Source organism: Vombatus ursinus, unplaced genomic scaffold, assembly GCF_900497805.2.
Source record: "Vombatus ursinus unplaced genomic scaffold, bare-nosed wombat genome assembly UNPS02007612.1, whole genome shotgun sequence".
NCBI lineage: Eukaryota > Metazoa > Chordata > Mammalia > Diprotodontia > Vombatidae > Vombatus > Vombatus ursinus.
The window spans coordinates 8117298-8139214 of NW_020947390.1; the positions used below are offsets into that span (position 1 = coordinate 8117298).

The 21917-nt window shown below is 34.5% G+C and overlaps 1 protein-coding gene across 3 annotated transcripts in view; it reads left to right on the plus strand.

Moving 5' to 3' along the window:
* The window catches only part of GRIA4 (glutamate ionotropic receptor AMPA type subunit 4), a 467849-nt gene that overhangs the window by 171514 nt on the left and 274418 nt on the right, over window positions 1-21917 (plus strand). For all 3 annotated transcript variants that reach the window (XM_027849547.1, XM_027849546.1, XM_027849549.1), the window contains exon 3: window positions 20690-20929. In XM_027849547.1, coding sequence (XP_027705348.1) covers window positions 20690-20929 — 240 coding nt within the window. The remainder of the gene's footprint in view (window positions 1-20689; window positions 20930-21917) is intronic.

Genomic DNA, 21917 nt, shown 5'->3' on the forward strand with positions numbered 1-21917 from the left:
ATAGATAGATAGATAGATAGATAGATAGATAGATAGATAGATAGATAGATAGATAGATATACATTGTCCTGAGTAAAGGAAATTATAGTTTCACAGTTTGAAATGACATCTAAAGTAAAATAACATTTTTCAGTTCTGGGTACCTCATTGGCAAACTGGGGCATGTCCAGAGAGTGGTTTTGAGGGTGGTGAGAACTAATAACTATGTTATTTGATTATCTAAAAAGTGAACTGGAATGTTTACCCTGGAGAAGAGAAAGTTTGGAAGAGATGGATTAATATTTTTAAGTATCTGGAGGATTGCTTTATTTAGCCATTGAGGGAAGAACTAATAGCAATGGGTGGAAATTACAAAGAAGAAAGGCCTTCCCATCCCTGAATGTCTTCAATCAGTGGCTTGCTGACCACTAGTTAGAAACACTATATAGAGAAGGAATGAGGAAACCATGGCCTCAAGGCCACATGTGGCCCTCTAGGTCCTCAAGTGCAGCCCTTTGACTGAATCCAAACTTCACAGAACAACCCTTAATAAAAGGGGATGTTCTCTATATTACAGAAGATTCTTGCTCTCTTAAGATTTTAACTAGACTTTAAAGGTTCTTTTCAACTTTGAGTTTCTACTGTTCTAACTAGCTCAAGCAACCAAATTTCCTCCATTCAAAAGAGCAACTTATGTTTTAAAAAAACTGCTTTCAGTGATTCAAGATGAGCTCTAAAACTTCAAAATAAATGTTCACTCAGTACTGACATACCTTTTATTGCAGTGTCTTCAACCAGTGACTTTTTATAACAAAATTAACTAATCCCTTGACATCCACTCCTGAAGCTTTAATTCTTGGGAAAAGCCAATGCTTTGGGTAACCCAGAGAATAAGAATGGATATGAAGACGCTTTCATTTTATTCTGAAATGAATACTGACTCTCCTGTTTTAACATTCCATTACAGTTGTGCTAAAGTTTTTACCTCCCTTATTCACTCACTAATATATATTCATTATGTGAAAAGACATACTTTTTCAGTGCTCATATTTTTGCTCAATTGATAATGTGGTTTACTGGAACAACATGAGAACACTGGAATCAGAGGACCTGGGTTCAAATCCTAGTTTACCACATACTTCATATGATCATGGACTATTCACTTAACCTCTCTCTTCTTCAGTATTCTCAACTATAAAATGAGGTAGTTGGACTAGCTAAATGCTATTATGCCTTTTAGCTCTAAATCAGTGATTTTATGAATATATATGAGTGTGTGTGTGCGTGTGTGTATGTGTGTATATATATGTTATATATATACATATATATACACATATGTTTTATAACCAATGTAATTACAGGGTAATATCAATTTAGATGCCTACCTAAAAGTAGATTCTGTGATAGTTAAATGTTTTCATATTTTAAATTACCATATAAAATATCTTAACATTTTTATATAAACCTTGAATAGAAACTCAAATTTTGGACTTTATCAGTTACTAAAATTATTTTTTTCTTGTTGAACTATAACTCCTTCCTAATAAATATTTTTCAATAAAGAAAATATTTTAAAAATCTATTCTCTGATGTCATAACTTAATTTTAGTGATAACACAATTCATTACCAAGAAGGAAAATGTTGAACTCTGGAACCAGTCGATGAATCAAGCAAAATGAGTAGACTCATTATAAAAGAGGGGAACCTCCTAATTAGGCACAAATACCTCAACAGTCAGCAATCATGGAAAAGGAAATGTTGGAGAAGTACTTGACATTTAAATGTCATGTTAATCAAATTAAGCAATTTAGAAATTTTTTACTGAGTGTAATGGGCTCTTTAAATTGTTTAAACCATACTTCCTTTTTAAATGGCCCCAGAACTGAGGGTTTATGTGGTTTACACTGCTTTTTGGCCCAATGTCGATGAAGAATGACTTAATGGATATAATTCTCAAGATTACTCCATCTTTAAGGTGATCATCTAAATCTTCACATTTTGTTTAGAAATAAATGTATCTTACCAACTTAACAAATGACTATTGTTTTCCTAGTGACAGACTGGATGTTCAATGAAATTATTTTCCTCTGAACCACAGATTGCAAAGTTAATTTACAAAGAGAAGTCCTTCTCCAGGGTTACATAGGGTAAAGGAATAAATCAGACTCCCTATAATCCTAATCATAGGATTATATCATTGCTTATGAATTATAGAGGACTTTAAAGATCATCTAGTTCACACTTTCCTTTAGATAAGAAAACTGAGCACCAAATAGGTCGTGAATTGCCCAAGATCACACAAATAAATGCCAGGTTCATTACACAAACAAATACCAACTTATGTGAGTGAAAGGCAACCTTAGAACATAATAGAAGTTTGACTTCTCAGGGGTAAGAGTACTTTACATATACATTCATATTAAACATATTTTCACATTAGTTATGTTGTGAAGAAGAATTAGACCCAATGGGAGGAATCACAAGAAAGAAGAAACCAGAGAGAGAGAGAGAGAGAGAGAGAGAGAGAGAGAGAACAAAGTATGCTTTGATCTATAACTTAGAATATAAGTGTTGGGGAGTTGCCTTTAAACATATAATGGTTAAATAAATTAACCCAGGTCATATCAGAATAAGCTAAATATCAGAATCAGACTTGGAAACCAGATCTTCTTGAGAAGAAATTTGCAGTAGTGGATACATTACTGGACTTATAGTAAAAAAGATTGAGGTTCATTCAAAACCTTGCTTGGATACTTACTAGTTGTGTAATTCATGACAAGTCACTTAAAATCTGTGGACTTCAGCATCCTCATCTGTGAAGTGAAAGTGTTGGACTTGACAACTTCTAAAGGTCCCTTCCCAATTCTAATTCAACTGTGATCCCAATATCAGCACTCTTTCCAGTGTCATGTTGTCTTGGGCCTTAACATGCTCTATTTAATGATGGCAACAAATAAATCAAAGATCTCAAAGTACTAAGTCACAATTAATACTCTTTATGAAGAAGAAAATAATTGTTCCAAACTAATTTAATTTTCCTTAATGGCAGAATGTCATACCTGGGTAAGCTGTGGGAAGCAAGAGTTCTAGTGGTTAGATTTGTTAGCCAAATGGAGAAAAAAAATTGCTGAGAACCTAGTAAGGTTAGGTGTGTGCCCAAATCCCTGGCAGTTAGTATTCAGGCCAGTCATAGTAGTTGCCTTTAGTGTTCAATAAAACTGTAGAATTTTTCCTTTTTTTTTAACTTTCTTTTGACATATGATCAAAGTTAAAAAGTAATTTAAATCATTTGCCTTTTCCATTCCATCTGTTATCTTCCTACAATTTATACACTTTCCTTTATTTATGTAGTACAATATAATATACTGTAGAGAAGAAAATATCTGTTTGATCTCCTAGAAAAAAATGAAGAAATTACTTCAAGATTAATGAAGTTAAGCTAACACAACATTAAACAACCAAATGGTGAATAAGCATTTATTTAGCACCTTTTATGGGCCAAAAATTGTACTAAGTGCTAAAATACCAAACAAAGTAAAATAATTCCTGCCATCAGGAGCTCATAATTCAACCAGGGGAGATAATATGTACATATAGAGATTTTACGTATATGCTTAAGATAGATTTTGAAATAGGTGGAAGTTATTTGGGAGTGGGAGAGCACAAATATCTAGAGAAAATAAGAAAGACTTCATGTAGAAGGTTGCATTTGAACTGAACCTTAAAGGAAACTAAAGATTCTAAGAGGTAAAAGGAAGGAAGGAATGCGTTTCAGGAATTGGGCACAGACAATATGAAGGAATGGACATATCATAGAGTATCATATATAAGGAGCAGTGAGAAAGCCAATTTGACTGGTTTATGGTATATGTGAGAGGGAATAATGTTAAATAAGCCTGGAGAGGTAATTTTGGGCCAGGTTGTAAAGAGGTTCAAATGTCAAATGGATGTGTGTGTGTGTGTGTGTGTGTGTGTGTGTGTGTGTGTGTGTGTTTGCTTCAAATGGTATTAGGAAGTCATTGGAGTTTATTTACCCTATGAATGACATAGTCAGACTTGGGCTTTAAGAAAATCATTTTGTATAGAGAATGAATTCAAGTGGAGACAGACTTAAGACAGACACTACTTGGAAGGCTATTGCTATCTGGGTAAGAGATGATAAAGGCCTAAACTAGTGGTTATATAAGTGGAGATTAATAAGGGGATGCATGTGAGATGTGTTTTAGTGATAGGAATTACAGGATTTGGCAACTGATTAAATATGTGAAGTGAGAGAGAGTAAAGCATCAAGGATGACATCTAGATTACAAAGCTAAGTGAATAAAAGGAGCGTGATCCTCTTAATGGAAATAGGGAAGATGAGAAGAGGAGTATGTCTTAGGGAAAAGATAATGAATTCTGGGGCATATTAAGTTTTAGGTGTCCATGGAACATCCCATTGGAAATGTCAAATAAGCAGTTTGTGATGTCAGACTAGAATTTGGAAAGAGCCTAGTCTAGATGTATAGATCAGGGACTCATCAGCATAGTTAATTAAAACTGCAAGCCAATGAAATCACCAAGAGAGCCTTGTACTTCATGATGATTAAATAGAATTGTCTCTGTTTTGCTGATTGGAGTCCAAGAGAAATATTTAATAGGTTCAATGGAATGGTACAAGATTAGGAGAGGCATGAATAGTTTTCTGTATGTCTGTGTTCTGATGTGGTCATTATCTTCTCTGCACTAAAAGAATGCTATGAACTACATAGGAGGAAAGGGGAAGGAAAGAAAAATATCAGGAGAGGTAATATAAAAACAAAAAATATCAAAATTTACATTTTAAAAAAGTAATGGCCTTTGATGGTCTCTAAAGTAAATAATAAATAGCAAATTCAACATCATTTTATTGTTTCTAATTATAGAAACTACATATTTGACATATTTTAAAATGTGATTTTAGCATTTAATTTTACAAGGATGCATTATTAATTTTAAAATTCAGAGTAATTTGTTTTTTTAAGTACAGAAAATAGGAGAAATTATTAGCATTATTCTTTGATACAAAAATCTATATTTATTATCCTTGTTGATATTTTATATAAAATGCTATAGGCCTATACTATTCTAAAATGAACTAATGCTTGGAAAGATGGGAAATGGTCTCATTAAGGAGAACATTTTATTGTATATTAGAATTTGAAAACTGGGAGGAATGCTTTTAAAGAGAATTCAATGAGGCTGCTGCTTTGAAAATGTGATTTTTAAAATGAGTGGAGCTTCTGGTTATTTTTGGTTTTGCTCATTTCAATTTTAGACACAGTACCTGCTGTTCTGTCATTTTTTTATTTAATGGGAAAATAGGTAAAATAAAGTTACACAACACAATAAAACCAAACATTCTTATGATGCCCAAATCATCTTATTCCACCAAATATTATACTCATACCTCTATTTTACCATACTAAGTTTATATATGAGAAAACTTAAAGAAAGCTTATGTCTTTCTACCTGGCCATGAAAAGAAATGAGTTCTGTCAAGCTGTCAATGGGTTGCTCCCATTCTTATTTTATGGCCCATTAGACAGAGAATAGCCTCAGTGGGAGTTCTAGGAGTTTGGGGCTAGAGGAACCCTAGTTGGAGTAGTTAATTTTTTTTTAATAAAACCAATTTAATTGATTGAATAAAGGCAAACTGAGCTAACCCACCCTGGTTTCTGCATTTTCCATGGGTGTTTTTGCCAGAAACTGAATCAGAGAAAAACTTTAATATAGTGGATAGATTCCCAATGGGAAATATAAATAAGATGGTGTTTTTAGTGAGCCTATCAAAGATGAACTTGCACCCCATCCAATTATTTTACTCATTTCTAAAAGCAGTCATCTTATTCAACTTAGCAGATGAACATAATAAAATAATACCAGGATAGTGATTTCTCCTGTCACTTTTTTCTATTTGACCTCCGTCAAACAAGATTAGAAGAATGAGATACTACTACTTCTGCTAATCATAATAATTACAATAACAATATATTACATTTATGTAGCCTTTTAAGGTTTGCAAAACAGTGTACAAATATGCATAAGGATCATTTAGTCTTTACAACAACTTTGTGCTGTTATTTTATCCACTTTACAATTGATAACTGAGGTTCAAAGAGGTTAATTGACCTATGCAGGCTCCCCCAGCTACTAGGTATCTGAAGAAAGATTCAAACTCAGGTCTTCCTGACTACAAGTCCAAGACACTGCTCATCATGCCATCATGTTAATAATCAGTAAACAAGCTCAGGAAGTCAGGGAGCCTTGGTAAAAGAAATGCTGAATATTTGAGACTGATACATCAGATTAGAATTCCTGTTATGTAATTTAATGCAATTTAATCCAGTTAGCATTTATTAGAAAATTAATAGATTTAGAGAACAATATCAGACACTGGGTAAGGGAGAGGAGACAGAAAGTTAAGAGAAGATATAACCCCCCCACCCTCATTTGTAGTTTAATTTATTTACATGATGCATACACAAATATACATAATGCAAAATCATACCTGGAAAACACAGTAGTGAAGTACAAACAGACTTTTTGGTGTGATCTTAAGAGAGAAAGGTCTTTACTGATTATGGAATCTGAGAAGATTTCATGGAGAAAGTGTTGTTTAAATTGAACATTAAAGAATGGGTAGAATTCAACAGGAAAGAAGAAATTGGCAGGGTATAGGGCGTTCCAGGCATAATGAAATAATGTCAGCAAAGGCAATGAAAAAAGAAAATGCAGCATGTGTATAGGAGATATCAGTGAAAAAGTAAGTCATGGTCCCAATGTGGATTGTGGCATAAATGAAGCCAGGAGAATTGAAGAATATTTTTTTTTGTGAACTAAGCCATACAGCACAAAAATATGGAAGAGTACTCAGCAAAGGTGAAATTCATGACAAAAGTACTTGCTTTGTAAAGCCTGCAAAATATCTGTCAAAATATTATTCTTTTCCTTTCTTTCTGTTCAAATGGCATCTCATGCCATAGCCTTCAAGTGCTTATAAAATATCAGCTGCATCACATACGAAAAAAAATCATCCAACAGTATCTATATTGAGTAATTCCCCAATGCTGGTTGATTTGGCCACAGAATAGCTACTTCTGTTGGCACTGGAAGCTGATTAAAGACTAGCCTCCAGTTGGGCTATTTGGGAAGACTGCCATGGGGTCTGAAATTTTTTGGCCATTTAAACTGTGCTGACTGTGTTGACTAGTGAAGAATGGGTCTTTGACATTTTAGGATGGGTGCCATAAGCATTGGGAAAACCCTGTTTCCTGTTCTTTTTTTTGTCCCCAATGACAATAGATTTTCTGACCTTCTGTCCATTTGTGGACAGATCTCTGATTCACTGTCCATTCTCTGAGTAACTCTAGCTTCCTTTTCAGTTGGGGAGAGATCTGCTCTGATCTTGATAAGAACTAGCATTTATATTGTGATTTAGATGTTCAAATTGTTTCACATATACTTCTTCATTTAATCCTCACAACAAGATAATTGTTAGGTAATTATTATAAGTATTATAAGCTTTTATAGATGGGGAAACCAATGTTCACAGGTTTTGAGTTGCCCCAGGTCCCAAGACTAGTAAGTGTCAGAAGTGACCTTTGAACTCAAATGTTGCTTCTCTCCAAGTGCAAAGATCTTACCACTATACCATTCTGACTTTCTTCCTTTACTTATGCTATTTAAACCAGCCCTTCTAAGTTGTGATCCTTTTGCTTTCCTCTAATTAACTCAGTTGAACATCTTAGTCTCCTGACCAATGACCACCATCCTATATCACTATGAACTTGTAACATACTTAATGAAAACTTTATTAATGCAGATCTGCTAATACATACATACGTGTAGATGTGTGTGAACAAGGGAGGGAGGAAGAGAGGGAGAGGGGAAGACAGATAGAAACAGAGAGACAGAGACAAAAAACAATAACAAAGAGGAGGAAAAGAGGAAGAGGAGGAGGTGGAGAAGTAGAGGAGGAGGAATCATAGAATCACAAACATAAAAGATTCTTTAGTCCCCTTATAGTTTATACATGTATAAAAATTCTCTCTACAAAATGTCCAATGAGTTGTAACTATCCTTATCTTGAAAACCTTCTAGAGGGGAAACCTACTATCTCCTGAGGCATACCATTTCACTATTGTTTGATTTTTCAATTTTTTTGACATAAAGATAAAAATACACCTCATCGCAACTTATACCCATTGCCCTTTGAGGGCAAGTAGAACAAACAATCCCTTTTCCACATGACAATGCACGTGATAATACTGAAGCCAAGAATCATATCTCCTCACCTTCAAATCTTCTGTAGGTTATGCATCCCCAGTTCCTTTAATCATTTCTTACTTGGCATGATCTCAAGTTTTGTCACTACTCTGATCACTGTCCACTATTCATGTTCCACTGTGTCAGGTTTCTTCCTAATATCCAGAATGAAACAGCACCGCAAATGTGGTCTGACACAGAAAGCCGTAACACTTTCCTATCCTTGGACAGTATTCCTTTTCAGCCAGACAATGTTAGCTCTCTAGGCTATCATACCACACTGTGACTCATGGCAAGCTTTCAGTTCACTAAAACTCCCAGATTCTTTTCAGATGAATTGCTATCCCACAATGCCTCTCCCATCTCTTGGTATAACTTGATTTTTGAACCAAAATGCAACATTTGAGCCCAAGTCTCCAGACACCAAGTCCACTAGTCTTTCCATAATAACACAATGCCCATTATATACAGATACACAGATGATTACATAAAAGGAACATGACATTAACAGAATGAATGTGGAAATTGAATAAGGATAAATTTTCAAACAACTATACTATGGTATAATAAAAGGATCAGACCATTGCATTCTGCTCAGGAATAAGATTAACACCTCCTCACAATCCTCTTACCTGCATCCTACCTTAAAGGCATGAATCTATTCTATCTCCTTTAAGTGACTTGCTATTATGTTTAGCACTTGGGATCTCCACCTGCCTATGGGTCCTTATAAACTATGCCAGGTTCTAGTTGTTTCTCATCATAATCCTTTTCAAACCATAGCATATGAGCATCCTTACCCACACTCCCTTAATGTCTTTACTTTTAGTTCAGAACAAGGGCTTTTTAATGAATTTGTAATAAAATTAAAACATTCCCCATAAGTATATAATTTACTTTTCCTATAAGTAAACTCCCAGTAAGAGGAGAAGGCATGCATAGGGATCAAATGTATGCTGTACACATATGGCAAACACATGAGGCCAGAAATAACATTTAGAAGGGTAAACACATACCTTGGGTACATATGATACCAGAGAATACTCATGGAGGGGTGTATGCACAGGGAAAACATGGGACCATGGCCCACATGTAGAAGGGCAATTCACACCCTTAAATACTATATAGTTCCTCATGTGTTCAAATGATGTTATTTAGCCAATCTCTGATGTCTGCTGTACCTGAATCCACTGTCAGCCAAGCATTAGAATTCCAGCTGTTCCAACTGACCTTTAGCAGAAAAAATAGCCATCAGCTACTATGTGCTCCACCCACTAGGATGTGCTATAGTTAGTAAGCCTCTTCTAAGGGATTTGGGAAGGGAGTCAATTGCTTAGCCATCTTTCAACCAAAGATTATGAAGCTCTCCCCTACAGCTAGGGTTTCTCAGAAGTGGTAGCAGCTGCCCAAGCTAAGATCATATCTACTCTCCGAATTCCTCTATTATCCCTTCTGACTCCCTCATTTCAACTCTCATCACACTTAATGGTCAGCAACCCTTGCTAGTTCTAATTTCTTTTCATACTCCCATGGCTATGGCAAATATCTAAGACACTTGCTCAGGCAGAAATGGAGCTTAGTGAAACTGTAGGGAGAAAATTTCTCCCATCATGCTTCTCAGTTCTATGCACATCAAAACAGCTGGGCTGGTTATAGAAAACTAAAATTGCTGGTGACCTCTGTGCCAGTCCCCATATCTCTACCTAACAACAAATCATAGCCTGTTCTCTCCCTTTGGTCTCTATCCATGTATAATAGTCAAATATAGATGATACAGCATTTTTTTTTTGTCTTTCAAGGTATCATATCAGGGTGAAAATGTGCCAGACATCCTCAAATGTTTTATAACAAGTAATGGAGATTTAATTTCCCTGTTCTTTCAGTTATTCTCTGGCTGAAAGTTAATCTCTTAGGAAAAAACTATTCAAGCTATTATTGTTATGTAATTGTCTGAAAGAGTTATTTTTTTTCTGAACACCCAACTTACCACCAAGCAAACAACTTTGTCACTGAAACACATCTTGCTTTCACTGTAATACACTGCAAACTGTCTAATGCTAATTCCTTTGAAGAACTTAGCAGAAAAATGAACCATGTGTTCCCGTTATGTTAGCCTGACTCAAGAAAGAAATGTGCAAACAAGCCTGTATATTTTACTGAGATCTCAATTAGTTTAATTTAGAATTGAAATGTGCTCACGTCAAAAAATTGGATGAGAGCATGGGCATGGCCATGTGTTTCCAGCATGCAATTACACCTCATTGTGATCCTTGATGGTGCTGTCCAGAAGCAGCACCAGAGAAACATCTGAGAAAGCTAAAGTGCTTAATTGCAATATAATTAAAGTGAAATATTTGTGTGTAATTTGCATTCTGCCTTGTCATTTATGGTGATTAGCTTCAGTAACTTTATGTACTAAAGTTAACCACCTCTCAGAATTCTAAGAAAATGAGCTTTTACATATTAATAAAGTACAATAATGTCTTGAGGGCTCAAATTAATGAATTCAGACCCAGCATGCCGTATCTACCACCTGAGTGAGGTTTTCTGTTTTTTGTTTTCAAATCTGAACAAGATTAGCATCATTGCTAACCAAACCAAAGGAAGATATAACGTATGCTCAAATAATTCTGACATTGTAGTCTGAAGTTCCATAATGGAAAAATGGTATTTTAAGAAAGATCATTCAAAAAGATATGAATAAAAAGTAATTATGTTAAAATAAAACAAAAGAATGACAAAATTATGATTATAGTGAAAAGAGTACTTATTGACAGTCAAAATTATATGAATTCTATTGTTAGCTTGGCCCTATTAGTTGAATGATCTTGGATACTTCAATTAACTTCTCTCAGTCTTGTTAGATAGTCTAACCACTTGATTTTACATGTGAAGATACTCACAAAAGTTAATCATAGATAACAGGAGGAAGGGAAAGAGAACTTTAGAAACTGTTGATTTCTAAAGTTCTCTTACTCTTCCTCCTGTCATCTATTATTGTAAATGTTATAAACCAGGATGAAAAAAATGGCAAGATGGTACATGGTAAAATAGAATATAATGTTTAGAGATTAATATCGTAGAAAAATATAATGCTTTCTTTAACACTGTTTTTCAAATGTCTACCAGTTCAACTTAAGTTGCATCCTTAACCTAATAAATAAAAATACTCAAATACACAACTATAGTTTTCTAAAGTATAGAATATAAAATATATAAATATATAAAATTTTAAAATATATAAAAATTTGCTAAAATACAATAATGTCTTTCTATACATAAATAAAGGAAAGATCTTGTTTCTTGCAGTGCTATATATTAGCTACTACAGAAATCTATTTAAACAATATAATGAAAAGCTATTTTAAGACACTATTTAGTTACAAATGGCCTTTATTACATAAGGAAAGTGTCTTTTGTATTATGGATACACATTTCAATAAATCTTGTCCCCAAAGAGCAAACAAATTCAATTCCAGAAACATTTGCTAAAGCACTTGGTAAGTGAAAAGCATTATATCAGCTGTATATATGGATCAGTTGTTGGATAGGAGAAAAATATACTCCTGTAATTTCTTAGGATTTTGCCACTTATTAGTCAATTTGAACTGCAATTAAAAATGCCAATAATTAGTTTTCCTACTGATTCTAATTGAAAAATTCCAACTAGTCACTTTCTGTCTGTGGCATAATAAAAAACCAATAGATATTGAATTAGAAGTTCTTCATCAGATTCTCTGTATGTCTATAGCTCTATGGCTCTTTTGAGTTTCACTTCAATCATTAAAATATGTAGGAAAGCTCTAGAATTAAGGGGATTGGTGGGAATGACTTCTTGTAGAAAGGGGAATTTAGCTGGTATATGAAGGAAGTCTGGGAGGCTGGGCTTTTTATAGCAAAAAAAAAACAGGGATTGAAAAATAGTTGTGCTACTTATCCTGCAATATTTTTATTAGTTATGTACTTCATAAGTCCTTAAACACTATTTAAATGCTATTTCCTAACAATATAATAATTCAAAGGGATTTATGAATCCAAAATCACTATATAAATATTATTTATTAGTAATTGAGCATAATATACTAGCAAGAATATTCATCTATAATCCATACTACTGGGAAGGATTTCTTAAGCCTTTGAGGATCTCTTAAACTCTGGAGTTCTGAGTTGCCATGAGCTAAACTGATAAGATGCCCACAATAATTCTGACACCAATAAGGTGTTTCTCTTGAAAGCAGGGACAATCAGACTATCTAAGAAGAGTGGAACCAATCCAGGTTGGAAACAAATTACATCAAAGCTCCCATGCTGACCAATAAGGGATTTGGGCCCATGAGTGGTCAGTCTACTTACAACCTAGGAGAATCAGGGAGACCCAACCTCAAAATAATAACAGCAGCAATTATAATATTAAGTATATAAGTGCATGGATATATATGCATATATATGTATGTGTATATACATATATAATATTTACTATTGACATAGATTATAGGTGAAGATTAGGTGGCACGCTTATTACATTTGCAACCTGAAAATGGGATGGAGAGCTAATATGTTGAATGTTAACCTGTGCTTTATCCACAAGGCCACCCCTAGCTCTAATCACTTCTGTAAATAAAACCTAAAATAAGACATGGCTATATCACTGGTTATGGACTCAGTGGTACATTCTCTTGGGGCCTCTGATTTTTTTCTTACTACTTTCCAATTAAAATCTTCTATCCTTAGATTTTAGCCATGTTCATGTGCTCATCTATAATCAATAGTCAGTAAGAATTTAAGCCCCTAATATCCTCCTGATACTGTGCTAAGCACAGGAGTACAAAGATAGGGGAAAAAAACCACCACCAGTTCCTACCCTCAAGAAGCTCACAATCTAATAGTGGTGATAACATACAAGCAGATATATACAAGATAAATTGGAGACAATTAAAATATGTAGGAAGGCTCTAGAATTAAGGGGATTGGTGGGAATGACTTCTTGTAGAAAAGGGAATTTAGCTGGTATATGAAGGAAGTCCGGGAGGCTGGGCTTTTTATAGAAAAAAAAAAGATAAATTATATACATCATTATGACTCATACTTAAGGAATGGGCCTTTTTTTGTACCCTCAGCTTATAATAGTTGTTTTTTTTTTTCATACTAGTGGCTGCAAAATTCTGCATTAGTAAAGAACTAGCATCTCTAAAACTAGGGCAAACCCCCCAAAATATTAGAAGTGGAAATAATTTCTACAACATTTTTATATTAAATATTATTTTGATATGCCCTATTCACCAGAATGTCTAGCAAATTAAGTATAAAAGGTAGTAAAGACGTGAATTTTATGATAGTTTAATAGCAATAATGAAAAAAATTAAAAGAAATTATATCAGAGCAATATTAAAAAACTATTCTGTTTTTAATTATTATGTTGAGATTTATTGTAAACCAGAATTCGTAGGAGATTATAAATTCTGTGAGAACACAGCAGTGCCTTATGCATAGGAGACAATAAATGCTGACTCCATTGACTTTGTTGAATTTGCAGAAGGAAAATATTCTAAGCAATACACATAACACTGAGTTCTGCCTAATCCCTGCCATGAGAGAAAATAGCTATTTTGGACATGTAGTTAGCCCAAAGGAAAAGTTTTTTTTTTTGTCCTGTTCAGTCTGGAAATTTAAATAATTGATCCTTCTCTAAAGTGATCTGTTTTAGCACATAGGGGCAAGTAGGTGATGCAGTAGTATACAGGACTTTGGCCCTAGACAGGAAGACCTGAGCTCTGATTTGGCCTCAGACACTTACTAGCTGTGTGATCTTAGACAAATCATTTAACCTCTGCCTACTTCAGTTTTTTCATCTGTAAAATGGGGATATTAATAGTAATAATAATAACAAAAATATCTACTTCACAAGGTTGTTAGGAAGATAAAATGAGATAACATTTATAAAGCTCTTTGCAAACCTTAAAGTGTGATACAAATGCTAACTATTATATCAGTTATTCTTCTTCAATATTCCCATTTTAGTGAGAAATGCTGAATGTTTGATCTGCAAAATAAATACATGTATCTGTTCATCACTTTGTACTGTGTGGCTGTTATGTTAAACTATTTAAAATATTCTTTCCATTTCTGTCTCTTTTTTTCTCTGTTTCTTTTTCTCGATATTTCTCTCTAGGTCTCTGCCTATACTGTCAGATATGTAATAAATGATTCAATATTCAAACAAACATCCAAATGCTTTGACATTTATATTTAATAAATGTTTTTTCATTCATTGAAAAAAATAAAAATTCAAAACAAAGAGACAGCCCAAATTAAAAAAAGATATTTCATCCTGACTGTAACCTCCTGTTCCAGATACTAGCAAGAGTAGGGAGATGAGGCAGAGTATATGAGGTACAGGTATCTTGATCTGCAGAAACTTCTGTTTCTCAGTGCTTCCCAGTCTCTCACTCCCACCCTGAGATCTCTACTCTTCCTCTAGTCACAATCAGTTACAGACCAAAGTGCCAGAGGCTTCATGTTCTCCTACCCCCAACTCTTGTCATTCTCTGGAAAAGGGGACTATGTGGATAAGTTACTTTATCTTTCTGAGTCTCTGCTTCTTTATCTATTAAATGACAGTGTTTTATTAAATACTAAGGAACTATCCATCTTTAAAATTACATACTGTTTGATAAAAAGTAAAATTGTTAACATAGATATCATTCAGCCCTAAGAAAATTATAGAAAGTTCTTCTATGGGCATTCAACCACAGAAAGATGTATTGTTCCATTCAGATAAAAAATATATTTTGATACATTTAGATATATCACAGAAATTTGGTTCATAAAGTGAAAAGTGTAGTCTTTTAATCCAATAGATATTTATCTCAGTTGGAGAATTTTGAAGTTACAGTGGGAACCACATTGAGGAAGTGGTATCAGCTAAGATCAGAGAGGATATGTACTACATATTTACAAAGCAATAGAAGGGGTAAAGGAATGAAAATGAGATCAAAAATTGGGAGGAAAGTAAAATTGTTTTTGGCTTTATGCCATTTCCTTACTCTTAGCTAAGGCAAGGAACCTAGGGACCATCTATACCTTGTGTTCCACAACATTCTTCAACTGACAGATTCTTAGTTTTGCATATCAGTCTCTGTCAAAGAGATGTTGAACTCAACAAATACGCTGAGCACTTACTATGTGTTAAGCACATAGAAGGTAAATTTATAGATAAATATGGATCTCAGTTTTCCACAACCACTTGTGAGCCTACAAAATGTTACCATGGTATAGACTACATCTTTCTAGACAATGTCTTAATAGCTTCCTAAATTTCATGACAACTTAGCACAATGTTCTGAATACAGAAAGAGTTTAGGGAATGGGTTGGAGATAAGAACTAGACCTATGATTTCATTGATTTAGGGAAGTCCCTGGGGCGAAAGCTGACTCTACCAATGAAGACTCTCCTTCACCTTATAGTTTAGAGAGTTGTCAGAGCATTGAAAGTTAAGTGACTTGAACAGGGTCATACAGCCAGTATGTGTTAGAGTTAATATTTGAACCCAGGTCTTCCTGGCTTCAAGGTCAGATAAGCCCCAATATCATTCTGCTTCCCTCTGCAAATAGTATATACTTAATAATTATTGTTTGATTTTTAAAAGTGAAAACAAAAGTGTTATGTACTAATGAAGTTTCCTCTATTTTTGGATTTCTGTTTGATCTCCAGGAAGATGTACTATGGCAAGAAGGGAAAATTATTAAGTGACATACCATAGAGAATCATTTGTGAAGATGCTATCAAATGGACAAATTGGAACTATGGTTCTCATTTTTTTAAGTTCTTTGTCTGCCCTGGGTTTCATGACTCCTACTTTTGGAAACACTAAATTCAAGTATTGCAGTTGTTTTCATATGATTGTAAATATAGGGCTAGAAGAAACCTCAGACACCATGTAGCACAACCTCATCATTATATTTTTTATGAAAATTGAGGCCCAGGGTGACTTGGCAAAAGTTATAAAAGTTGTTCATTCTGTGATATATAGGGCACTTCAGTATAGTGTAAACTCCTTGACAGAATGGATTATTTTATTTTTGTCTTTATAATCCCTCTACTTAGAATACTTCCTTGCATATATTGGCAATTAATAAAATATTTCTTGAATTTAGTTGTCTTGAATGTAGTGCTATAAATTATTATAAATTATGTAACAAAATATGATTGACATATTTAGTCAATCAACACTTCTAGGTGAAAGATGAATGGATTAGTGGCATGTGTTAATTTTATGTGTTTATTTACTTAACAATTTCCAAGTAATCTCATTGAAGAACAAGAAAATTGATCACACACAAACATATATATATGTATACACATACATACATACATACATATGTTTATTTGTTGTTGTTCAGTTGTTTCAGTCTTTTCTGACTCTTCATGACCCTATTTGAGGTTTTCTTGTCAAAGGTATTGGAGTAGTTTGCCATTTCCTTCTCAAGCTAATTTTTACAGATGAGGAACTGAGACAAACAGGGTTAAATGACTTTCCCAAAATCATACATCTAGTAAATATCTAAGGCCATATTCGAATTCCAGAAGATAAGTCTTTTTGCTTCCAGACCTGGCACTCTATCCACTGTGCCACTTGGCTACCCTAAACCTAAACAATGCTATACCAACACAAAAATAAAAATAATTTTACAACCAACCTGTGATATAAAGATAGGCAGGACTAAAATAAAAAGCAGTTTGTGCTCCAAGACTGTAGCAACAGAATGGAAAGTTCATATAGAAAAAACTGAATTGGATGAAAAGCAGCCACAAGCTAGGTCCTAGAGAAGTTTCCAAACTTCCCAAAAGTAGGAGATTTTGAAGACAAATCTAAACCATGAGAATCAGCTTGGCATGTGAGTGTAGAAACAAATCAGATAGAGAAATAAAAACAGGTGAATTAAAAATGGAAGTAGATAGGAGATGGGAGGAGAGAGGACCAGTTACATCGTCCAGTATTATGAAATTAGAGTTAATCCAGATACATAAATGAGAAACATTTTATGTTCAAACATATACATCTTATACACACATAATGTTTATATACACATACTTGGGAAATATACACATTAATAGGTTGTGTTTTCAAAGAGCAGCAAAGATATGATGACTTAAGTTGGGTACATAGACCTTATGGCAAAAGTATATTTAAATTCTGAAGGGGATATATAACATTCTTATAATTTCCCCTACTCTATGTTTGCTTGCTTCTTTCCCCAGGCTTAAAACAATGGTATTTCATTTTAATGCCCAGGAGTTCGGTGTTACTGAGTAGGGAGATAACATGATCAGACCTGCACTCAGGATGATAATTTTGATGATTGAGTGGAGGACAGACTGGAGTCAGGGAAAAACTTGTGATGAAGAGACCAGCCAACAGAATATTGCAATAGTCTACATATGAGGTGATGAGGACCTGCACCAGGGCAGGGTAACAGTTTTAGATGAGAAGAGGGGTATATGTCAGAAATGTTATCAAAGTAACATTGACAGGCCTTGGCAAGTGATGGGATTTGGGGAGTGAGAGAAAGTGAGTTGTCAAGGATGACACCTAGGTTGTGAGCTTGAGTAACAAGAAGGATGATGAAATACTTGACAATAATAAGGAAGTTTGTAAAGGGGGAAGGTTTGGGGAGAAATCTTGTATAATGAGTTCAGTTTTAGAAATGTTGAGTTTAAGATATCTAGAGGACATCTAGTTTGAGATATCTAATAGACAGTAGGAGATTAGAGAGTGGAGGTCAGCAGAGAGGTTAGAACTAAATAAGGAGATTTGAAAATCATCAGCATGGAAAGCAAATGTAGGAGAAGGGGGCCCAGACAGAGCCTTGGGGGTATATTCACAACTTCTCTCACATCTATTTCCACAATATCTCTTTTGTGCTCCCCTGTTTTTCCAACTATCAGGTCTTTATGACCAATGTGCATACACTGTTATACTTACTTTCTTACAGGTTTTACTGTCCATACTCATTCACTCCTCTTATCACATCTAGAGTATTTTTTTTCATGCCCAGACCTGGAAATGTAATTATTCTGCTCAAAAATCATCATTGTTCCTTATCACCTCACAAATATATTTATTGAACAAAAGAGTGATATGATAAATAACTCCAAATAAAGTTAGAACTTTTTTGCCTGGCATTCAAGACTTAAAACCACCTGGTGCCACCCTACGATTCTTGTTTTATGTCAATAATGCTATGGTCCAGCCAAACTGTACAACTCTAAGCCTCCTGAATACACACTGTACATTTATGCCCCCGTTACTTTGATCATATTGTTCTGTTTGCTTGGAATTTTCTTCTCAGTCTTTGACTTTTGAAATTCTGCCTATTCCCTCAGAGCCAATTCAAATCCTACTCCCTCCAGGTTATTAATAATCCTGCTCTCAAAACTCACATAGAACATTACTTTGTAACTCTAATCAACACCATATAATGCTATGCATGCTAGTTCTTTACGTTACTCTTCTCTTCTTGTTGAACTGAAAATTCTTTGTATCTCCATCAGTACATAACAGGGCACTATACACAGCAGGCAATTAATAGATGTTATTTATTGTTGTATTGTCATTTATTTTAATCCTCATATCCTCTCACGCAGTTACGGAAATATCAGTAAACATGGGGATTGAGATAAGTTTCTCTTTCATTTATATAAACCAAATGCCAGGGAGGGATAACAAACATATTGAAAGAACAATAAGGTCTGGCAATGTATCAATTTGCTACATTGATTCCTATTGATACCTCATAGAAACTATTTCAAAGTACAAGAACTTAATAGGTTTAGAATACATATGCTTACCAGAAAGCACTTAACTTCCCAGTATTTTGATTAAGAATTACAGATATTCCAGCAATGACTTCCAGATACTACTGCCAGCCTCCACTGGCAAAATGAAAACCCTTTTTTAAAATAGTGTTACTACTGCTAGGCCATTAAGAATTTATGCTCAGTAGTAAATCTGATTTCAGAATTAGGAAAGGTCATATCTACTGTCTAGGAGGAAGGGTAATTCAATTAAATGGAAGATTCAAATTAGAATCATAAGAAAGTCATAGAATCATAAAATGCTAGAGTTAAAAGGGTCCATAGAGATTATCCAGTCCATCCCCATCATTCTGTAGACTCAGAAAGGAGAAGTGACCTCCTCAAGGTCAAACAGGAAATGAATGGCAGAACAAGGACTCAAATTCAGGCATCTTTGCTGATCTAGCAAATTTTCCATCACAGGTTTGAGATGTTAAGGAAGGACTAATACTTCTGGTATGAAGACTTGCCAAACCATTTTCAGGTTTGCTGCTCATCCACCTTTGGTGTCTACCTGTCACCCAACTCTCACCTGTGGCTCCAGGAATCTGTAGCATGCACAGCAGCCACACCCTGCTAAAACCGTCTCAGCAGATGGGCTAAACCTGGTTGAGGGTAACCAATTAGGCCTCAAAAGCATCAGCGAGTTAGGGGGATGTCTACCTCAAGCATATGAAGACTTCCCCTGGCAGAATGAGTGAATGAGGGCAATTTGTTCCAATATCCATGAAGACGGCTGGAGCAGGCACTGTGGAGTGCTTAGAGCTTGGTCAGACATTGAGGATGCCGAAGTCTTTCACTGTATCCCAGGCCATTGCCAACCATCTCGACCTTTCTCTTGCCACTGGATTTAGGTGACTCTGGAAGAAAGAGTGAGGCTGATAACTTTGCACAACTTAGATCTGCCTCACTTAAATCCAATTCATGCACAAGTCAAGACATCACCCATCATGATGTCATCAATCTTCTTTAAAAATGAAGGATAAACAACAACAACATAAATTACAATAACAATAACAAAGTTGTTTCTAGACTATTTCATTCTGATAAGTAAATCTTGTGATTCTATAGCTTCTGTAGGATTTGGATATTAGAGGTTTCCATAGGTTGTTAACTAGTTAATTTCAAAAAGCATCTATTAATGTTCTGATACTTTCATTGTGCTAGTCTCATCTTCAACTAAGTTGTAAGCTCCTTAGGAACAGTGAGCATATCTTCTGTTTTTTGTTTTCCTCTCAGTATTGCCCATGGTGCTAGAAACAGGCTGACTGATTGATTATTTGAAGGCTGTGTTAATGTTATTTCATAAAAAAAAAAACTGAAGACAAAAGAGATGAAAAAGAAATGAGAGCCAAAAGAAAGAAGATGGGACAGTTAAAATAAGAAAATATAGTTTTTCAGGTTATACCTTTGATTGTCCCAAGTAGATCTATACAAGGATTGAGATTTATTCAGTTACTTTGTAATTTCACTTTACTGTGATATGACTAACATTTCCATAATTCATTAGCATTATAATAAATAAGTTTAGAATATATGCTAATTGTATTTTTTCCTCTTTGTTTTAGTTTGTTCCCAGTACTCTCGAGGAGTTTTTGCAATTTTTGGACTCTATGATAAGAGGTCAGTACATACTTTGACCTCATTCTGCAGCGCCTTACACATCTCCCTCATCACACCCAGTTTCCCTACTGAGGGGGAGAGTCAGTTTGTGCTGCAACTGAGACCTTCTCTCCGAGGGGCACTCTTGAGTTTGTTGGATCACTATGAGTGGAACTGTTTTGTTTTCCTGTACGACACAGATAGAGGTAAGTTTTAATACACTTCCTTTATCAGCAGAATTCTAAATGTCAAACTGAAAGGGCATTTCTGTTTCTCTTGGCTCTCTGTATCATGACTGAACATATGGCCTTGAAATCTTTGAAGGACAGAAAGCAGCCCTTCATAGAGTGTTTTCAGTTTGTTTTCGTTTTTTTGTTTGTCTGTTTGTTTTGAATTATATTTTGAGCAATTTCTTCTTTACTCTAGGGAGAGATTTTTAAGTGAATATGCTTCAGATTCAGTCTATCTTTTCTAAAGAAACCAAATGCTTGGCATTTTAACAAACCTACAATAACTCTGAAAATATTTCTATTTACTCTTGTGATGACCTTTTTGTATAGTCACTAAAAATGCTTTCCCCCAAACTTAGCACAGTGATTTTCTTCTAAATCTGAAACATATTGAAAAAATGTAAGTACTGTCTATAGCAGTAAGTTTGAAATATAACAACTGCACCTGAGTAATTGAAAGGTCATGTCAATGACAGAGGAGATTGGATGATGAGTCTCCTGTACTTTTTGCCATCTTATATTTTATCTTTGCTTTGCAGGTAGCAGAGATTAGTGATGCCAACTGCCCTACATGCTGGAAAATTCAGCCAAAAGTCAAACTAGCGTTACAATGATGGAGAAGATAATGTTCAGTAGTTGATATATTTGCCTTTCCCCATTTAATCTATAACTTGATTAATCCCCAAATTTTCATATTTCACTTCATTCTGTTTTTATCTAGTGACTAGAAATAAATAGTGCTGAAATAATAGAATCATGGTGTAGATGTTAAGATAATACACGATGAACAATACACATTCACTTAAAAGTTGATTTTTCTTTAAAATACATTCATCTTAACGTGCAGCTGGAGTTAGAAAGTGGGAATTCAGAATTAAATTTGAAGCAAAAAACATCTTGAGAATATTCCTTGGATAATCATCACTTCAATTAGCAAGCAAGGATAACACATTCCCAAATAAAT